Genomic DNA, 19590 nt, shown 5'->3' with positions numbered 1-19590 from the left:
GGGATGTTGCAAGGCAGACAGGGGTGCAATGCCTGGCGTCCGTCGAATCTGGGGACGGCGACAGGGGGGGACAAATACCGGGCGCTTTTGCTTGAAGTTCCCAGACAGCCTTCGTTCGTTCTCCTTGCTTGTTGTTGAGCTGGTTCATTTTGTCCTTCCCGACTGCTAATTGGATGGTAACACTTCTCGTCGCAGCAGGAGCCCTTCCAGCCATGATGATGCGATTCCCAGGACAGATGTGTATGCGGTTTGAGTCTGTATTCTCCGACTGAGACAAAACTGAGACAGGCTGAAATGGAAGACTACCAAGCATCAAGCCAAGCCGCGCTGGACTGGCATCCGACCACAACGTCCGTAATTCCATAAGTTGGATGACATGGCGAGAAGCGAAGCTTGTCGGGTCGTGGATCGATGAGACCGTGTAGCCATACTTCCCAAGAACAATTTCGGGTTAACAGATGTCCTAGTGCTGCAGGGCTGAGTTGACGAGGCCGGCGCCAATGCTTTTTGGACGGGTACCTGAAGTTTGTGCATGGTCCAGCCAGGGGATGTAACAACAGCCAACCTTGTTCACTTGATCGCAATAGGTCGAGCAGGGCATGCATGCCAATTGGCTTTTCGCGACACGTCGAGGGAAATTGAGACAACCTTTTGACGCCATGAGCGTGTCGAGAACGCAAAGGCGATCGGCTAGCCATTCCAAATTCCGAATACAGTGAGGGAAAGGAAGGGGCTGCAGGAAGACGAGAGAAGTTGACGTTATGAACTCACGCGAGTCGGCAGCCTTTCAAGAAGAAAATCTGCAGCAAGGAAGGAGCCCGATCCGGGCCGGCCCTTAGGGACCCACATAGCGGATACCCACAGCCATGAATGCATTTTCTTTCCCGATTTGGACAATCACTTACATCCTACTTGAACAGGTGTGCACCCTGACCTCGGGATCTGACCATAACCAGGGATCAATACCTGAGTTAACTTCCCTTTCTTCCCTTGCGGGCTCTTGCTGAACCCCCATCCACGTTATACCGGCCCTCTGATTAGCAAAACATCTATTCCCAACTATGACCTTAGAGCCCCAGATTCCAAGGTTCTTTCTTTCCCCGTCTCGAAAAAGCGGCTAATAGCCATGCGCTAATAATTCATGACGGGATCAATAAATGTAAACAATCAGAAATCCATAGACTGTCCAAGCCGACCAAGATCACTTGGTCCTCCCAGTATCAAGGTCACCAACCCCAGCGTCCGGTGATACCCGCAGTCACCGTACGTTCGCAGCATACCATTCACACACATGCGGCCCTAAGGTGTTCCTCAACTTTCCCGCCAAGTCCCTTAAGTTATTCATCATGATTATGATACTTGCAGAGTTCAACAAACATAACTCGACTATGACGGAGACCCAATACCTCGCTACACATAATCGCCCGCCCGCGAAACAAAGCAAGGACAATGTGTCTCGGCTACATACCTGGCCATCATGCACTGTGAGATCCAATGCGCAGGGTCTGAGTCCTTCCCATACTTTGTGAAAACGTAGTGTATTACTCTCAGAACGATCATCTATCGAGACCTGCATGACCGTCCAACCGTGGCACAGCTCCCAGCCGTACTTGACCACCTGATATGCAACATGATTCGATCAGCACATCAGTCTATGCGGGCCCCAACCTGGCGCAACATCACGATTCAGGACAACCTAGGTAGCTGTCGAGACAGGACTTTTTACGGGTACGCTGCATATGCCAAACCCAACGGGAAGAAGGAAGAACTTCCCGGCTATAACACCGCAGGCTCGGAGACGCGACAGACTTCGCCGGAGAATTGACACGGTCTCAAATGTCTCCCAGAGCTTTTCGGTGTCACGCCCCTTTCCGAAGGACAAAGACCCAGCGACGAGCATTTTAAGGGGGAAGCCACAACGATCGCTGATCATCACATATATTCCGATGCTTTGAACCCATAAGAATTTACCCACTGTCCCACAGCCGCTGTCATACACCAATCCAACACGCACATACCCTCACGGCCCCCTCAACGCAGTCCTCGAAGCAAGTCTCGGCGACGAAATCCCGCTCGGCTCAACAATCCGCGCATGCTTAAAAGGCATCTGCAACGCGCGTCCCTGCGCCCTCACTGACTGTCCCTGACTCTGTCCCCCATAGATACCCCGCCCATGCAGCGGTTGCCTAACCGTCCTCCTGAACAACGCAGTAACCGGCATCAGGGCCCAGGCCAGCAGATACACCATCCCCACCCAAGGCATCCTGATCAAGCCAGCAATCACCTTCCCCAGCAGCCCCCACCCGTGACCTTCCGCATTGCTCCTAGCCACGACCGCCGACAAGGCGATGGCGTCGTCCAGCCGCCGGCAGATATCCCGCATTTGCTGCTCTATGTCCTCCGTCAGCGCGCTCGACTTCTTCTCATATCGCCGCACGGCGCGCGTGACGGCGTCAATCTCGGGCGCGATAGCCGCGCGCACGGAATGCGTGATGTCGTCGCGCAGCTGCTCGACGTTGACCTTGCCGCGCCGCTCGCTCCCGCCTCCTCCTCCTTGGTCGCCGTCGTCCTCGTCCGGGTTGGGGTCTGACGGCGACGGTGGCTGCTCCATCAGCACGCGAGCCTCGAGGGCCTCAACCCGCTGTATCATGTCGCGGTAAATGGACGGCGTGATTTGGATGGTGCGGTACGGGTTCGAGTTGACGATGCGCTGCAGGTGCAGGGTATGAGCCAGGACGAGCTTGATGCAGTGCTTGAGGGGAATCATCTCGGCGGTGAGGAGGAAGATGGACAGGTTAAAGTTAGAAACGAGGCTCTGGGGCGGCCGACTGAGCTGGCTGCGGACCATGGAGAGGAGGTAGGTCGCCGCGGCGGGGGCCACAAAACAGACGATGAGGGCGGCCACTTCGAGGTTCTGAAGCTGGGTGAGGGCGGCCTTGGCCTGGCGTGCTTGCTCCTGCTTGTCTGCTGGTGACATGGGTGTGCTGCTGATTGAGTCCGAGTCACCTTCTGGCTCTTTGGCGGCGGGTTCAGCCACCTCAGCGTCCTCCAGCTCAAGGGCCTCCCTCAAGACGACTTCTTGGTCCTCACAGACCTGCTGCGCGGCGTGATACCATTTCCTGAACAGGGTGAATTTGCGTCGTCTGCTTTGCGAGAAGAATTACGTACCATGGTGCGCTAACAGACCAATGGAGAATTATCATGGCGATAAAGATGAGGATCACGTCGGTGAAGAAGGAATTGCCGTTCTTGAAGACGAGGCCGGCGACCGTAGGAACCAGGACGAAGAGCAGGGGCAATTGTGACCTCCAAGTCATTATCTCCCACTGGGAACCTGGTCCAGGATCGATGATCTCTTCCTGAAAGTCCCGAGTCGCCTCGCTAAAGCTGTAAGTCGACAGCGTGGAACTGCGGCGCTGGCGACGCTTCTCAATTGGCGTGTCTGGAATGAACGGACCGCCGAGGGACGGGCGGCGCACCGGTTCGTTGAGCTGGATGGACCGACGGCGGAGGTTCTCGGGAGAGGGGACAGCTGTGGACGTCGAAGCCTCAACACCCGGGCTGCCCATGTCCCGGGGCTCTGGACCTGCGGAAACCATAACGATGTGACACAGAGGCGACGAAGTCACTATGATCGAGTCCTCTCGTTGAGCCCGTGTGGTTGTAGAGGTGTAGCTGAACCGACATCAAGTTGAGGGGCTGTCTGGTGGTGACGTAATTCAACAACTCAACTGCTTATAGTGATAGCACAGACAACGGACGGATGGATATGTCGTTCATCTGGCCTGAGTGCGAGAGTAACAGCGGTGCAGACGTCCGGCATGTTGTTTATGAAAAAAAGCTATCTTAGGCGCTGCTGAACGCGAGGTGCATGAACGTGGCAAGTTGCTGGTGTTGCTTTGCCCGTTTGTAAGTATAGGAAACTGTACCATGCGATGCACGAATTCCTGAACTGCAGGAACCCACCTTCCATTCCCCTCCCGCCACATCACGACTGGAACTTCCGAGTCTTGTGCAATTCCCAGTAAAATCAGGAAGGTTAACACCTGGAAAACTTGAATCAGGTAAGTGGATGGTGAAACGACGAGAACGAAGGATGAAATCAACCCACTAGCTGCACCCCATCATTTTGATAGGGACATGAAGTTAGGCACGCACGTCAGACAACCCGCCCATTTCACCCACCGTAATTGCCCAAGCTCAACGCCGTCCCGACATAAGCGATCATTGTCCTGAGCGGGACTCAGGCCGTCTTCCCCTACGGTAACTTGCCTTACCTTCTGTAATGTTCCTCTTCATCTTGACTTTACACGGGTAAGGCAGTAGAAAGTCAGAAGGGGTTTTGGATGTCAGGGATGCCCCCACAGCCACGGGTGCAACGCCGATTGGCCAATAAAACACCGACTTGGGCTTCACCACCTCCGAACGGCAGTCCATCATTGTCTGGCAGCGGCAGTCCCCGAAATCCCAATTCAATTCGTTCAATTCCCCAATTAACCCACAGCACTAACCTTAGCTCGCTGCATGCAGAATCTTGAGTCTGAGAATCTCCATTGATTGGCGCCTGGAAATCGATTCTCTTTTGATTGCTGGGTCGATTTTCGAGAATACATCTCAATATCTCACGTTCAAGGTGCGTGACTGGGTGGAGAAGGGCCTCGAGTGCAGTTCTGAGCACGTCGTGTTAGGCAAACCGCTCCTTATAGGCCCGAGACAACGGGTTCGGGGAAGGGACAGGAAACGAGAAGGGACACACCTCATTACTAGCTCTTCGGGGGCCGTCTCGGCGGCCGCCCCTGACTGATCTTCCCCACGGCTTCATCCACGGCATCAACTGCCCACCCTCAATCCGCCGCCAACGCTCCTGCCCTCGATGCAGCGACGGCCCTTCGATTATTGTCCACAGCAGCTCCAAACCTGCCATCACAGCAGCCGCCCTCCGCTCCCTCGCCAGTAACCCACGCGCAGCAATCGCGAAGAAGCAGCCTATTGCGAAAAGGCCTCGGCGCCACCCCCGAGTCGTTCTTACCATCACCCTTCCGTACCCGCCGCGCCGCTGCGCAAAACCCCTTTGGACACCTTTCAGCCTCGCGCCTCTGGAACCCCACCAACTCGACCCCACGAAACCTCGCGCCTCCGACCTCCAGCAGGGTCCGCCGCCCGTCCACACCGCCTCCTCCACCGGTTCCGCTAACACATCCTACGCTCGACGTCACCGAGGACCCGTTGGGCCCCATCGGCGCCGCTGCGGGAGACTACCCGCTCTTGGCCCTCCCTGAGCAGCGCCAGGCCCGCCCTTCGCTCACCAACAGGGCCAGTCTTCACCTCGATCGCTGCGCCGGCGCCGAGCAGCGCATCAGCCTGCCGCCGTCCCTGCGCCACTCGTACGACGAGAAGCGCGCTACCCCTAGCCTATCGCCGGTTGAGGAACCCGAAGCAGGCCCGTCGACCAGCCGGCAGTCCCTTCATTTGGCAGTTCCCGAAACCCCGCGGTTCAGGAACAGGGGCTCGAGCTTCACCAAGCTCCAAGCACCGCTCGGCCTCAGCTTGAGGGCTCTGCCTGGGTCGAGGTCACAGAAGGAGGACAACAGCAACAACAATAAGGGCAAAGGCAAGGCACCCGTCATGGCGCCGCCAGAAGACACCGCCGCTGCGGGGGACGACGGCTTCGCGGCAGACCTCGAGCGCGGGCCAGACGTCCTCCATCATCACCAGCGGCACTCGACAGCGTCGGGCCTGTCGGTGGGCGCGGGCATCGGCTCGGCCATCTCGTCGAGCAACTCGTCCATCATGGGCGACCCGGACCAGCCCCCTGACAACGGCGAGGAATGGGGCCCTCAGCACCCCTGCTACCCGCATCTGAACCCGCACGTGCCGCTGGACTCGCCCGAGTACGCCAACACGCGCATCATCCGCGTCCGCCGCGATTGGCTGCTAGAGGGCGACCTCGCGCCGACCTTTTCGAATCTGTACCCGGACATTCTGGACCCCGCGGGGGTTTCCGAGCAGGAGTTTCGGCGGGTTATTGACAAGCTGAACGGCGAGCTCGTGCCCATTTTCAGTCCATACGCCTGGCGGAATATTCTGGATAATGTGCTGGGGCTGGCGACGGGGTGGCTGTGGGACGACCTCGGTTTTACCGCGGCCAAGACGCGGCTTAGGAGTCTGGAGAAGTGGATTGAGCAGTGGAATGCCGAGATGGAAAAGACGGCCGGGTCCGAGGAGGGTGTTATTCCGCCCAAGATTGTGCCATTGAGGCGGACAGGGTATATGACGGTATGTGCATGGCCCCTGGGATGCGTTGCGTGGGGGTGAGACTGACCTCGATGTTGCAGCTTGATATCCAAATACCCGATCCTGAACTGGCGCCTGCTTCGCCCACCACGGCTACTGCTTCGCGCGATGGGCCGGAGTCTTTGCCTGAGCCACCTGCTGCCATCACGGCATAGGACCTAACATGTTGTTTCCTTCTCCTTTCTCTGGGGTCTTTTTGCTCCCTATATTGTCTCACTTATACCCCGTGATTGTCTGGCTTGGCTTACGCCTGCATATACCTACTTTCCATGCTTAATGTCGTGGCTGGATTGTTGTGGACTAGGCAAGACTTTTTGTGTGCTTTGTACATTTTCAGACATGGCGTTGTGGTCCGTTACTATACCCCCATGGGCTGTTGAGAATGTAATCTGGATAGTTGTCTATTCTTTTTCATGTTGACGGTGCATCTTCTTCAGGACATATTCATATAGTACCCTGCCAGTGTCAACGCTGTGGAAAGACTGGTCTGTGTCCCACACAAGAGGCCGTGGGGGCTTTGTTATGTACAAATGGGGTTGTGGTCTGTTTCTACATACGGAAGTACACTACCTAGCACAGATGCCAACGACAATGACCGCGAGCAGCACACACCGCATCACTCCCCCCACCAAGTCCCATCTCCCTTCATCGTCATGTCCCAACAAACCACAACCCCGGGACCGCCCCTTCAAGAGGGCCGCACACAACTTGTCAATTTCTTGATGGTCAAGTGTCCTTTCGGCCTCAAGCTCTGACCAGTTCTATCGCCGCCTTCTGAAAAGCGTAACCTGTATCCGATCTCTCTTTAATAGTATGGGGTTTTCCTATCTAGCGATCGCGGACTTCAGGAGAGTAGATCTAGTAGTCGTGGAAGGCCACTTACTTAAGGAGTACAGGCTGCTTTAGACTTCAGGTTCGCTACGGCTGTCCGGCCCCCTGTATGCAAGGCCCGTTTTTGTGATACTTGATCCGTCGAGTAGGTAGGCCTGCTCCTTGCGACCACGCTTAAGACGAGACCAAAGGCGTGGATTCCGTTTCGAGCTAGGCGCCGAGAGGAGAGTGGCAGGTATCGTCAAATCTCAGTGGCGGCGCCTTTCGATGGAAAGGGAGATAACGCTGAATGACGTCCATGTAGCCGGAGTAGTACAGTCGCTTGGGTTAGTTCTGATGCCGTACTCTGTTCGCTCCATGGTGCCTTGGTCATCAGCCCTGGCAAACTTAGGAGAAGTCCAGGTCGTCAAAATCACGCAAGAAGAATTTGCGTCCTTCGCATGGCACAGGAACAGGACGTTTACCCGGTAAATGGTGGCAACAGCGCCAACAGGCAGCAGACTCGAACCTGAGCGGCGGCTATGATGTCTCGCTGCCTTCAAGCAGACACGGTGCCGTCATCCCGACCCTTGCGGCCCAGAAAGGGGTCAAAAGTCCCATACTGGAGGAGGACGGAGGAGGTGCAAAGCGGAAGCTCGCATCCCTCAGGGTCGACGTGGGCCTCGTTTTAGACGAGTGTCCGGTATGCTGCCCAGGGAAATACAATTAAGTAAGTGTAGGTGGTAGGTTGGGGCGCTGAATCTCGGCCACAGAGACAGCTCAGTTCGCTTGCTTGGAAGTAGACCTTCGCTGCTGCCGAGGGAAGCGCTTGATATGTCTCTACGTCGATCACGAAGCTGTGTTGTGAAGTGGCGACCTACATGTATGCATGAAAGGTACCGTATGTGAATGCATTCAGGCTTTCAACCGTTTTTTATACCAAAGGAGATCAGAAACTAGAAGTGATAGACTTCCGCTCTTGTTCAATCCTCCCCAGTGCACCATCAAGCTACTGCCTAGGTATTTGTGTGAAGTTTGGTGGATTGATGAGGGTCATGGTCAGGAACAAAAAGGAATGAGGTTAGGAAACACTATGAGAAACGGCGCTTTCGGTTCGCCGCCGTAACCTCCAATTTATACAACTTGGAACGACTCTCTTTAGTACTTGTACGTGATAGACATGCTCACTTCGTCATATCTAGGCAAACATTGATTCAGGTTACTTGGAAGGCAACGAAGTGACGGAGAAAACAGAAAGGTTGACGCCAAAAAACTAGCTCAGACTGGTTTCGATCCAGTGACCTCCGGGTTATGAGCCCGGCGCTATTCCCCTTAGCTACTGAGCTGTTGGGCTTTGTTGGTAAAATTAACAATCTACTTTGCAGATTATATGCAGTAGTTTTTAACACTAGCCTATTCCGACTAGCCTGCCACACTAGGCCGTAACACCCTTTGAGAGAGTGGGACAAGCCGAAACACCCTGGCTCACGCAATATCTCTACGGATCCGTACCTCCATCCAACTTTGTTTCCTCGTTAAAAGCATAGATGGGATCTAGCAGCAAGCTTCCGGGTTACCCGCGCCGGGGTGTTTCCGGAGCCAAACTTATCAAGCTCAATTCCTAAGCCATTTGAGCGTTTCATAGGCCAATGCACTAGTAATTACTCAAAATTCTCCAAGCAGCGCCATGGTGATTTTATGGCTGCGGTTCAGTCCTCAAGCGGTTTGATCTAATTGCGGTCGCTCATTCCCTTTCTAGGCGAGCTACATTTCTCTGTACCACTTTATAGGGAGGGACGGTTCTTGAAAGACCTTCCTTAAATGAACCATTGACCAAACTAGACCGTTTATTTGAAACGGGTTAACGGTCCATGAAGCGCTCACCTAGGTGAGTTAAACTTATCATACTCCTTTTCTAGAGAGCCGGTTCTGTTGTGTTTGATAACCCCAGGTACCGCTCGTCAGACATCCCTTTGCGCTAGAAGCGGCGGTCTTGCGGTCCAGTGTTTCTTCTCTGAATGTCTCAGAAATTCAAGGCCCAAGAGAAGGCCGCGAAAGCTAGGAGAAAGCTGCCAAGGCCGGGCTTATGGCTGAGAATGAGCACTGCAATAGAAGAAGCTGGGCGGAGAGGAACAGTAGCCGAAGGCGTACAAGAAGGAGGAGGAGAAAGCGAAGAAGGACGGCAACCCGATGAAGCTTCCTACCTTTAGTACATTCAACCTTACAGCGACAACTGCAAGAGAAAGGAAAGGTGCTGAGTGCGACACAAGCACCACGGCTGGAGCTCCCTCAGGCCTGTGATAAGATATACTAATGGAAGTACAATTCCAAGTAGGTACCATCACTTTCTCTTACCATCGGATAATGTAGTTATTGATCCTTGATACATTCCCTCAATTGATGTCGTCCTTCCTACAGTTAACTATCCTGATTCCATGATATTCGCAGGTCTTGTTCTTTTAATCTGCCTCTTTCTCCTCTCTCTCTTGTTTGGTTCCTGTGTCTCTTTCAGCCAGTTATTCAGTCTTCCTTGCATTACTCATCTGACTACTACGCATTCAGGGTGCCATTGAGAACGAAACGCTGTTCTCGTGGTGTAATGATTATCGTAAAGATTCCTTCCCTGCGTATCGAGTCATCCGTCCCACCGTTGGGTTGATTTGGACCATCGCTCAGAGACAGCTTTGCTTACTTCCCAGTCGCATCCTACTCTTTTGTTTGTCACGGGTGACGAGAATCAAAACTTGAAGCTGCCGCCGGCATAGGTACTGACAATTAATGAACATTCCCACCGCCCAACAGGAAGCTTCGGAGATAAATTGGCCTTCCCCGTATCTGCTCCACTACACAGTAACCCACAGCCCACTCAAAACCGTGACGCTATCGGAATCCTGCAACGGTCGCTTGCTGTAAATACCTCACGGAGTGACGGAGCGGAGCTCCCGAGCCCACGTGTTCCGGGGCCGTCGGGTCCCAGCTGGAAAAAGAACGACTCCCCAAACTTTTTGATGGTCCGTCTCGTTTCCTTCAGGCCGTGATGGCATCGCTAGACCGTTCCCTCGCTTCGGGGATCTCAAAACCGGTATTCAGGCCCTTCGTTCTGACCAAATAGAACCATCATGTATGTACTGCCCAATGGCCTCGTTCCCTTCGGCCCCAGCGCCAACTGCACGCTCGAGACGTGCCCGCTCGAAGCCAGCATCCTGAAGTATCGGCCCTACCAAGGGGCCAGCGGCACCTTCATCGCCGTCTTTGCCCTGTGCTTGATCGTCCATGCATATCAGGGCGTCCGGACCCGGAGCTGGGGGTTCATGGCGAGCATGCTCTGTGGCTGCGCCCTCGAGATCGCCGGATACGCCGGACGGCTGGTTATTCACGACAACCCTTTCGACTTTGGGGGGTTTCTTGCTCAGATAAGTTCGTAGTACCCGCGTCATCCCTGTTTGGATACTTGTTCGTCCTGTTCGAGGCATCAGCACGGGCTACCCCTTGTCTGGTTGCACCATTTTTGCCACTCCAAGCTAACAACCAACACCCAGTTTGTATCACGGTAGCGCCGGTCTTTTTCTGTTCAGCCATCTATGTCGTGCTCTCGCAAGTGTAAGAAGGAAGCCCATTACTCACCCACCCAAGACTAGTAATTCTCACCAGACTCTTAACCCCCTTTCCCAGAATAAACCACATCGACCGCTCCCTCTCCCGCTTCAACCCAAACCTCATCTACTGGATCTTCATCACGTTTGACCTAGCCTCCCTAATCCTGCAGGCCGCCGGCGGCGCGCTGTCGTGCACGGGCGCGACGGCGGCCGACATCCAGGTTGGCGTCAACATCTCGCTTGCCGGGCTCGTCTTCCAGGTCGCCACGCTGGCAATCTTCTGCGCCCTCTTCGCCGACTACCTTGTCGCCTGCCGGCGGTTGCCGCCGGCCCGCTGGGCGAGCCTTGACAGGCGCCTCAAGTCCGTGCTGGGGTTCCTGTTTGCGTCCATCTTGTTCGTCTTGGTGCGGTGTGCCTACCGCATCGTTGAGCTCCACGAGGGGTACTTTAGCGAGCTGTTCCGGGACGAGCCGCTCTTTATCGCGCTTGAGTCTGTGTGAGTGATGGTCTCGTTGGTTCCTTTTTTCCTTTTTTTTTTGTTGGTTTGTTTGTTTGTTTGTGTGTGTTTTGCTGATTCTGGATCTGACCGGCGTACGGATGTAGGGTGATGTGCATTGCCGTCATCTGCTTGAATATGGGCCACCCAGGAACTGTCCTGGGCAAGACCGGTACTGAACCCGAGAAAGACCGCGCTTGGGAGTTAGAGCGGATCAGCTCGCAAGAGCGCTCATGAATAGAGACTGAAGCAGAGTGCTTGTTCGTGGGTAAATGAGAACTGCTTGCGTTCCGTTATCCAGTCTTCGGTTGGACCATGGGTGGGTAGATTTAAAGGAAAGTAAGTAAGTGCCTTGCTCAATAACAGAAAAATAGAAGCAACTATCATTTGACATGCACAAAATTGGATGTAGAACATCAAACATGAACCGGAGGACCAGTTTCTCTAAGAAAAAGAGCCAAAAGGAAAACGCAGTCGCCAACTTAGCTTTCACTGGTTTTGATCCAGTGACCTCCGGGTTATGAGCCCGGCGCTCTTCCCCTGAGCTAGAAAGCTTATTGCTGTTATGAATATGGGATAAGGTAATGAGGCTTCTATTCTGGTGGAAAGGTTTGCAATCATGTGTGAGATGGGTGGATCGAAGGGGATGGGCCAGAAGGAGACTCTACCTGCAGCTCGCCCGTGCGGTGCACAGCCTTGTTCCCCCTTTATAAAGCCCTGAACATCCAGATCCTTTTCCAAACTACCCTTCTCTTCTACACCCCAATCAGCACCTCCCTCGGCGTGCCCTTCTTGGCCCACTCCCGCAGCACGTTCTTCTTGATCTTGCCCGTGCTCGTCTTGGGCAGCTCCCTCACAATCTCCACCTCCCGCGGCACCATGTACCTGCTGATGGCGCTCTGGTGCTTGGCCCACTCGATGACGTCCGCCCCGCGGATCCTGCCCTCGCCGCCCTCCTTAACCGTCAGATAGGCCTTGGGCCGCTCGCCCCAGTGCGCGTCGGGCACCGCCACGACGCCGGCCTCGAGGATGTCCGGGTGCTCGACAAGCATCGACTCGAGGGCGACCGACGAGATATTTTCGCCGCCTGTACGTTTATGATTAGTTAAACTCTGGACGACATAAAGGAAAGGGTTCATGAACAGCTACCAGAAATGATGATATCCTTGGCCCGGTCCTGGATCTGGATGCTCCCGTCGGGGTGCCACACCGCCAGGTCCCCCGAGTGCAGCACGCCCCCCGCAAACAACTTGCGCGTCGCCTCGGGGTCCTTGTAGTACCCCTTGCAGCAGATGTTGCCCTCAAACACAATCTCGCCCATCTCCTTGCCGTCCCGGGCCACGTCGACCAGCACGCCCTCGGGCTGGTCTTGCTTAATGACGCGCACGGGGAGCGAGGTTAGGAAGCCGTGGCCCTGCCGCGCCATGTTGGCGTACTTCTTGTGCTTCGGGAGCACATCCCACGCCGGGAGCATGTAGCCGCGTGTGATGGGCCCGTACGTTTCGGTCAGGCCGTAGACGTGCACGGGGATGAGGTTGAGGCTGGTCATCTGCTCAAAGAGGTGGGCCGTCGGCGGGCTGGCGGCCACGGTGACGCGGACGGGGCGGGGGAGAACCTCGGCGTCCTTGTGGGCGCAGAGCAGCGTGTTGACGGTGGGCGCCGCGTTGAAGTGCGTGATGCCTTGCTCCTTGAGAAGCTTCCATATCAGGGCATAGTCGATCTTGCGCAGGCAGACATGCGTGCCGCGGACCGCACAGACTGACCAGGGGAATGTCCAGCCGACAGCGTGGAACCTTTGCCGTCAGCAGAAACTCTGAACAAGAGGGAGGATAACCTTACATGGGCAACGTCCAAAGATACTTGCACCTCCCCTCGGGGAGGTTCAGCCCGGACTCGACAACATTCGCCAGGGCGGCGAGGTAAGCACCGCGATGGGTATACACTACTCCCTTTGGCCGGGACGTTGTCCCCGATGTGAATGGGATAGCGATCGTATCATCCTCGTTTGTAACCGTCCGCGACACCAGATCAGACCACCCCTTGTCCCCAGTCTCCTGGTCTATCCTGAGGCCTTCGAGCACCGCCTCATCAAACGGCCCGCACATCTCCCCCTCGGTGGCACCGGTATCCTACCCTCAGTCAAGTCAGCAACGTCCCTCTACTTTTCCTCTTTGCCTACAACTAACACCAGAACCTAAACCTAAACCCAGAAAAATAAAACCTACCAAATCAACAATGACCTCCACCCCTTTTCCCCCTTTTCCCTTCCTAAACCTCCCCAACAACCCCTCAAACTCCCGATCGACAAACACGCACTGCACCTCGGCAAACTCAAGGATATACCTCACATCCTCCTCCTTGAGCCTGTAGTTCACCGGCACAACCACCCCGCCGGCCGCGACAATACCATAAATGCTCTCCAGAAACGCCGGCGTGTTGGGCATCAGCACGCCCACCCGCCTGTACCCCCTGCTGCGCAGGTAGTACGCCAAGCCGCGGGCGCGGTCGGCGACCTGGCGGTAGGAGCGCACGAGCGGGTGGCCGGCGGCGGTCATGTGGTAGACGGCGTCGGCGTCGGGCTCGATGGAGGCGGCGCGCTCGAGGAAGAAGGTTGGCGAGAGGTGCGCGAGGTGGTACGGAGGAGGCGCGGTGGTGGCGGTGTTATCTTGGGACGGGGATGGTGAAGGGGGGTCATTGGGGGTGGGTAAGGAGGGGGGCTGCGGGAGGAGGTGGCCTAGCACGTTCCGCAGGCGGGATCGAGGGGCGGACATGGTGGTGATGGTGTTTCCTGAGTAAGTGTTTAAACCGGTGAGATGTGAATATGTTGGAATGAACGGTGTGAGGGGAGTGCTGAGACCTGATGGAGAGTTTATGTTTAGGGACTTGGGATCACAGATGGCCTGGCAGTAATGATTGAGTAGAATCGAGGAACGCTCGGTGGTGGTACAAGGGGTGAGAAGATAAGGCAATAAAAGCTGAGAGTACAGTGATGGCAAAAGGTCGCAGGAAGCTGTCGCGACCGAAGCGGTGTCTGCGACGTCTTGCCGATCGAAGCCCGCGCCAAACAGACCGAGATGGACGAGGAGGATGAACAGGAAGCGAGCTGTCAATTGGACAGAAAAGAGTCGATGCCTCGGCCCTGGCGAAGCATTCCGGGTAAACTCCCTTATGTCTTACGTATGTCCCTCTCGTGTCGATCCTTGATCAACGCGAACAAGCACGAAGGTGAGGAGGCAAGCCTTCCAGGTGTCCGACTCCCATTTCCAAGTCCCTCGGCCAAGGCCCGGTTGCAGTGCCACGATCACGGCTCTCCGCATTCTGTCTCGGCAACCCCCGCCAACCTTAAACCGCATAGGGTAGCAGGATGAAAAAGAGCGCCTGGATCAGTCTCTTATTCAACTCGATCGAGTCTAGGCAAATAGGCAGCTTTAGGACAAACCTGGATTGAAAGTGACATGTTTTATTCTCGCAACTTGCATGCGGACTGATAGTCGAAACTCACAAGCTGGCAACTGATGAAGCAGCCGAAGACCCTTCCTCTTTCGGCTCCACGTCTGAAAAGACACCCCGCACCGTTTGTGGGGCTAGCCCACTGAAGCCCCCACACGGTCGGGACGATTCAATTGACTGGAGCTGTTCTACTTGGGAGGACAATTCCCCTGTCCTCATCTCTCATGGCAAATCACAATCCTCCAAGAGAAACTGGTCACCATGGCAAACCCAGAGCATCAAAATTATACGAAGCCACAGTTGATCAAAATCAATTCAACAATGACCTTCATCGCTCAGTCATGAGTATCATAAACGAAGAGATTCCCTCAGAAACAGGAGCCGATACAGCGGCGAAAAACATGGCATCAACTTCCCAATCCCAACACACAAATTCCTCTCTACCAGGTACAATAGACAACCTTACTCCTTGCGAATGAGGCTGTCAAACAGCGGCTTGAGGCTCTTGGCGCTCTTCTTGGGATACCGCTTCTGGTCGTTCTCGTAGTCGACGTACGTCACACCGAAGCGCGTCTCGTAGCCCTCGGCCCACTCAAAGTTGTCCATGAGCGACCAGGCGAGGTAGGCCTGGACGTTGACGCCGTCTTCCTCGTAGGCCTTGGCCATGGCGTTGACGTAGTCGTTGAAGTACTTGACGCGGAAGTCGTCCTCGACGATCTGCTCGAGCGACATGTCGTTCTCGCCCTTGAGCGACGTGCCGTTCTCCGTCACGTAAATCTTGGGGTAGCCGTAGCGCTTGCTCAGCCAGTTGAGCAGGTCGCGGAACCCCTGCGCGTGCGGGCGCAGCCAGAAGGACTGCGTCTCGGGCCCGATGCAGTCGCCGTTCTTGTTGTAGAAGAGCGTCTCGAGGTTGCCCAAGAAGTCGTCCTCGGGCGGCACGCCCTTCTTGTGCTTGATGTAGTTGGCCGTGTAGTGGTTCATGCCGTAGAAGTCGTTGGAGCCCTTGACGAGTGCCACCTCCTCGGGCGTCCAGCTGGGCAGCCGGTCGCCCAGCTGCTTGCGCATCGACTCCGGGTAGTGGCCAAAGTAGATTGGGTCGGCGAACCACGAGATGGCGAACTCGATCTTGCGGTCGCACGCCTCGACGTCGGCCGGATCCTCTGGATCCCAGGGCAGCGTGGCGTCGCCGTTGAGCGTGATGCCAATCTCGCCGCCCTGCGTGGGCTTGAAGTCGTCGCGGTACGCTTTGACGGCCTTGCCGTGGGCGACGAGGATATTGTGGCCGACGATCCACGGCTCGCGCGCGCTGTCGCCGACGGGCGACTTGGAGCGGTCTGACGTGTGGCCGGGCGCAAAGTAGCCGCTGTTGTAGCCCAGGATGGACGAGCACCACGGCTCGTTGAACGTGATCCAGTGCTTGCACTTGGGGATGGCCTTGAACATGACGCGCGCGTAGTTCTCAAAGTCGGCCGTGAACTCCTCCTTGTTCAGGAACCCGCCGTAGCGCTTGTCGAGCGCATCCGGGAGATCCCAATGGAAGAGTGTGATGAAGGGCTCGATGCCGGCCTCGAGGAGGTCGTCAACGAACTTGACATAGTGGTCAATGCCCTTCTGGTTGATGGGGTCGTTGCGACCACCGAGCGGGATGATGCGTGACCACGAGATGGAGAAGCGGTAGGCGGTGGCGCCGAGCGACTTGAGCAGGTCAATGTCCTCCTTGGTCCGCTTGTACGAGTCGCAAGCCACGGCGCCGGAGCTGCCGTCGGCAATCTTGCCGGGGATCTGGCAGAAAGTGTCCCAGATTGAAGGGCCACGGCCATCCTCCGTGGCAGAGCCCTCGATCTGGTATCTGCACAGAAGGGCAGGTCAGTCAGGGCACCATCGAAGCCAAGATGCGGACTACACTCACGCAGCAGTAGCGAAGCCCCACTTGAAGCCCTTTGGAAGAGACATGATGACGACTTTCTGTGAGCTGGAGGGACCCAAGTGTATGCGAAGGGAGGAAGACAGAGAAAGAGGTTTGCCCAACGATTGACTGTTAGGAAGGGATGGGCACCCCGCCCTCCCATATTTATACATCAACCATCACGACTGTTTCATGCCGTTATTCTGTCCCCCATTCTCCCGCGTGTTTCGGACCGTCGACACCGAGAAAAGCTAGGCATAGCCTGAGAGATGCGGGCCACGATCCAGCCGTGTGCAACGCTTGCGCGTAACAGGAGAGACTGCAAGCACCCGGGGCCCCGGCGGGCAGAGAGGACACAGGTTGCCCCCCACCGCGGGGTAAGTTTTGCCCTGGCGAGGGACGGCCAACGGCGGGTGGTAAGTGGTTGATCGGATGGCTGAAGTGGACAGAGCCCTGTCGCGACCGGGAAGGGCCCCAGACCCTAGACCCCGCCAATCCCCATCGGGATAATTGCCCAGCCCTGGGCCACGGAAGAAAGCCCCGACACATTTGTTCTGGAAACTTAAAAGTTGAGCGTGGCTTCCAAGTACTTGTGCCTTACATAACCAGGCTCTTTTGGCGGAGAGCCGCAACAACTCCAACAACGACGTCTGTTTTCAGGCTGCCTAGAGTACACGAACACGACCCTCCAGACCCCGCCAAACTCACCCAAAAAAAACCGCTCATGCCGCACTCTCCACCCGGGCAGCGGATTCCGGATCCACGGCCCGCGAAGGGACCAACAGGGCTCCGGCTGGGTAAACCTCGGCAAAACGAGGGGTGGCAGCAGTCAAACGGGGTCACGAGCAGGGGCGTCGCCGTAGCCCGAATCACCTGGGACACGGCAGCACACCACCCGCGCCGAGAGACGAGATGAGATGAGCCTCTTCAACCGCCCGGCGAAACCATGGCACGGCATTTCTTAGTTGTGAGGCAAGACGAGACGCCTTCGCGGCTAGGCCGCGGGCACTCCTTGTTGCCGATGGCTAAACCTCGGCCGGCCTCGCGACTCACGATGCTTCGCTCGCAACAGACCGAGCGCGGCGAGCGATCCCGTCAGACCCAGAAGGCGCTCGACACAACAGGTGCTATATGTTTTTATCGACGCCGGCAACGACGGCTGGCTATGCCGTGGCATGAATATCAATCGCCCGTCGTCTATGTCGTGTAAGTCGCGGCTGCATCTCGGTAGCCTGGCAACCGGCTCCGGCAATTGTCGACTTCATTTCTGATGCAGGTTAACCGCGCGCCTCTGATAAAAGCAAAGGCCGGCCATTGCCGTCTCGTAACGACTGCACCACACGGGATGAACCTCATGCTTGTGTAAGTAGCTAGGGAGCAATTGTTCGTGTTTTGTTGGCGACTGCCGCATGACATTCGAACTCAACTCCAGTGCTCCGAGGAAAACTAGATCAAGGCTGAACGCAGGTCGTTTCGTGCAACCTCAAACTAACACCATGCCACCGCCGACGAGTGCTGGTTGCTTTGGGAAGCGCCGTTATTTTCATTCCGGATAGCGAGCAGAACCACACGACTTGGGCAAGTTTCCCTCCCTCACTGCTGCACCCCTTCCATCCTCCCTTCCTCGACCTCCCCCTCTAGGTCATCCAGCTTCCGCTTCCTCGGACTCTCGGCGGCAGCTTCGTCTTCACTCCACTCAACAACCTCCCACTCGACCCTCACTGTCCCCAACCGGTTCATGCCTCGACCCCTCGCCCGGCGCAATCTCCCCAGCCTGCTCCCCTCGATCAGGGTGTCAAACCACGGCAGCGCGCCAACCCTCCCCATAATCACATCACCAGTCCTCGCCTCGCTCTCCTCTCCTCCCGTTCCAACCATGGCGGCATCTCTTGACATCCCAATCTGTCCGCCGCCCCGCTCCTTTCCCCCCTCCCCCTCTCCCCCGTGAGCCAAAGGAGACGAAGAAGCAGGCGTCGCAGTCCCAGACCTACTACTCGCACTACTACTCCCACCCTCACCCAACAACCCCAGCTCCTCCAAGTCCCCCAGATCCTCAGGGTGCAGGCTGCCCAGCGTGAGCTGTATAAACTCGGCCTCGCCGCTCGGCTCCTCGGACCAGTACGACAGTGGGGTGCCACAGAAGCCGCAGAAGTGGCGCTTGGCGCGGCGGAGCTCGTCGTCGTACACGCGGCGGATCTGGGCGCGCGTCTCGTCGGCGTGGAATGGCACCGTCAGGGTGTGGCACCAGGATAGCGGGACGCGGAGGTAGGACGGGAGCGGGGTCGCGAGGGCCAAGACTTGTTGTAAGAGGAAGTTGTCAGTATGGTGAGGGGTTCATGGAGGGGAGAATGGGCGATTGCGGAGGTAGGTGGCTTACAATGGGATGGGTGCGAGTGGAAGAGCACTCTGGCGGTTCGGTCGGTTGTTGCTGTTGGGTTGTGGGTATAATTCTGGGGGAACTGGATGATGTAGATGTTGCGGCCGCACTGACAGCTTCCGCGGAGGGGGCGGTCGAAGCTCATCCTTACGAGGGCACACAAGCCTTTGGTTGCGTTATGGTAAGAGGAAGTAGTGAGAGGTGAGTTGCCTGCTTTGAGAAGATGGCGTAGGGTTTGTTGGAAGCTTGAAATGAGTGTTTGCTGCCGTCGATCCGAATCCTACCAAAGGTCAAGCCAGCACTTGAACGTGGGCTCGAGGATGCCAAGATGAACGGGCGTGTCGTTCAAACTCTGGGTTGAATTCTGCTGGGGTTGCAACCCAGGTAGTTTTGAGGTAAGTTGCCAGTAGGGAGGTGTTTGCAAAACAGACCACTGACAGCATGTCTTTTACTTATATCGCCGCATAGTACAATGGCCGTCACTTACATCATTCCTTTGGCAGCTGCACCTAAGCCCCACCCTGAATCGTGCACTTTCTTTTTGGCCACATGAGACCGCTCCCTCCAGGCAGATAGGCTGCAGCGATCCATATCTGCAATTCCGAGCAGGCAACTTCTGACAGAAAGTACCAAGAGTTCCTGTAGCGCTGAAGTTTCACCA

The 19590-nt window shown here is 56.1% G+C and overlaps 7 protein-coding genes and 2 non-coding genes across 9 annotated transcripts; 3 read left to right on the top strand and 6 right to left on the bottom strand.

The window, feature by feature from the left end:
• Nucleotides 1–2020: 2020 nt before the first annotated feature.
• N657DRAFT_572351 (uncharacterized protein) lies at nt 2021–3569 on the bottom strand (the record flags this gene model as incomplete). The annotated part of the gene is made up of 2 exons (XM_062788884.1): nt 2021–3119; nt 3169–3569. 2 exons carry the CDS (start codon nt 3567–3569, stop codon nt 2021–2023), a joined length of 1500 nt encoding a protein of 499 aa, XP_062647655.1.
• Nucleotides 3570–5232: 1663 nt separating this feature from the next.
• Nucleotides 5233–6637, top strand: N657DRAFT_717207 (uncharacterized protein; the record flags this gene model as incomplete). The annotated part of the gene is made up of 2 exons (XM_062797486.1): nt 5233–6276; nt 6336–6637. Coding segments are annotated over 2 exons (1158 nt in total), but the record flags the coding sequence as incomplete, so codon positions are not given.
• A 1741-nt stretch (nt 6638–8378) lies between these two features.
• Nucleotides 8379–8450, bottom strand: N657DRAFT_t82. The gene has a single exon. It is a non-coding gene; the product is annotated as a tRNA-Met (tRNA).
• A 1773-nt stretch (nt 8451–10223) lies between these two features.
• On the top strand, nt 10224–11433 carry N657DRAFT_634060 (parasitic phase-specific protein PSP-1; the record flags this gene model as incomplete). The annotated part of the gene is made up of 4 exons (XM_062791248.1): nt 10224–10521; nt 10644–10704; nt 10777–11196; nt 11304–11433. 4 exons carry the CDS (start codon nt 10224–10226, stop codon nt 11431–11433), a joined length of 909 nt encoding a protein of 302 aa, XP_062647653.1.
• Nucleotides 11434–11679: 246 nt separating this feature from the next.
• N657DRAFT_t81 lies at nt 11680–11751 on the bottom strand. Its single transcript has one exon. It is a non-coding gene; the product is annotated as a tRNA-Met (tRNA).
• Nucleotides 11752–11785: 34 nt separating this feature from the next.
• On the bottom strand, nt 11786–14118 carry N657DRAFT_431576 (acetyl-CoA synthetase-like protein). Its single transcript, XM_062787345.1, has 4 exons — nt 13422–14118; nt 13036–13325; nt 12346–12989; nt 11786–12283 (listed from the first exon to the last, which is right to left on the bottom strand). Exons 1-4 carry the CDS (start codon nt 13965–13967, stop codon nt 11952–11954), a joined length of 1812 nt encoding a protein of 603 aa, XP_062647652.1. The 5' UTR covers nt 13968–14118; the 3' UTR covers nt 11786–11951.
• A 990-nt stretch (nt 14119–15108) lies between these two features.
• On the bottom strand, nt 15109–16599 carry N657DRAFT_572378 (glycoside hydrolase family 1 protein; the record flags this gene model as incomplete). The annotated part of the gene is made up of 2 exons (XM_062788887.1): nt 15109–16495; nt 16556–16599. 2 exons carry the CDS (start codon nt 16597–16599, stop codon nt 15109–15111), a joined length of 1431 nt encoding a protein of 476 aa, XP_062647651.1.
• Nucleotides 16600–17300: 701 nt separating this feature from the next.
• Nucleotides 17301–18036, top strand: N657DRAFT_432197 (uncharacterized protein). Its single transcript, XM_062787346.1, has 2 exons — nt 17301–17758; nt 17854–18036. The coding sequence occupies exons 1-2, from the start codon at nt 17499–17501 to the stop codon at nt 17924–17926; spliced, it is 333 nt and encodes a 110-aa protein (XP_062647650.1). The 5' UTR covers nt 17301–17498; the 3' UTR covers nt 17927–18036.
• A 109-nt stretch (nt 18037–18145) lies between these two features.
• N657DRAFT_690531 (uncharacterized protein) lies at nt 18146–19340 on the bottom strand (the record flags this gene model as incomplete). The annotated part of the gene is made up of 2 exons (XM_062797054.1): nt 18930–19340; nt 18146–18849 (listed from the first exon to the last, which is right to left on the bottom strand). Exons 1-2 carry the CDS (start codon nt 19072–19074, stop codon nt 18146–18148), a joined length of 849 nt encoding a protein of 282 aa, XP_062647649.1. The 5' UTR covers nt 19075–19340.
• Nucleotides 19341–19590: the final 250 nt, after the last annotated feature.

The sequence above is a fragment of the Parathielavia appendiculata genome, assembly GCF_033297405.1.
Source record: "Parathielavia appendiculata strain CBS 731.68 unplaced genomic scaffold N657scaffold_6, whole genome shotgun sequence".
NCBI classification, from domain to species: Eukaryota; Fungi; Ascomycota; class Sordariomycetes; order Sordariales; family Chaetomiaceae; genus Parathielavia; species Parathielavia appendiculata.
This window is presented reverse-complemented; position numbering and strand designations above follow the sequence as displayed.

Coding starts and splice junctions, on each gene's coding strand:
- N657DRAFT_431576 (XM_062787345.1), bottom strand. CDS start 13,967: ATGTCCGCCCCTCGATCCCGCCTGCGGAACGTGCTAGGCCACCTCCTC. Junction 12,990..13,035: donor TATCTTTGGACGTTGCCCAT/GTAAGGTTATCC, acceptor CTGACGGCAAAG/GTTCCACGCTGTCGGCTGGA. Junction 12,284..12,345: donor CAAGGATATCATCATTTCTG/GTAGCTGTTCAT, acceptor ATAAACGTACAG/GCGGCGAAAATATCTCGTCG.
- N657DRAFT_432197 (XM_062787346.1), top strand. CDS start 17,499: ATGGCACGGCATTTCTTAGTTGTGAGGCAAGACGAGACGCCTTCGCGG. Junction 17,759..17,853: donor TCGCCCGTCGTCTATGTCGT/GTAAGTCGCGGC, acceptor CTCTGATAAAAG/CAAAGGCCGGCCATTGCCGT.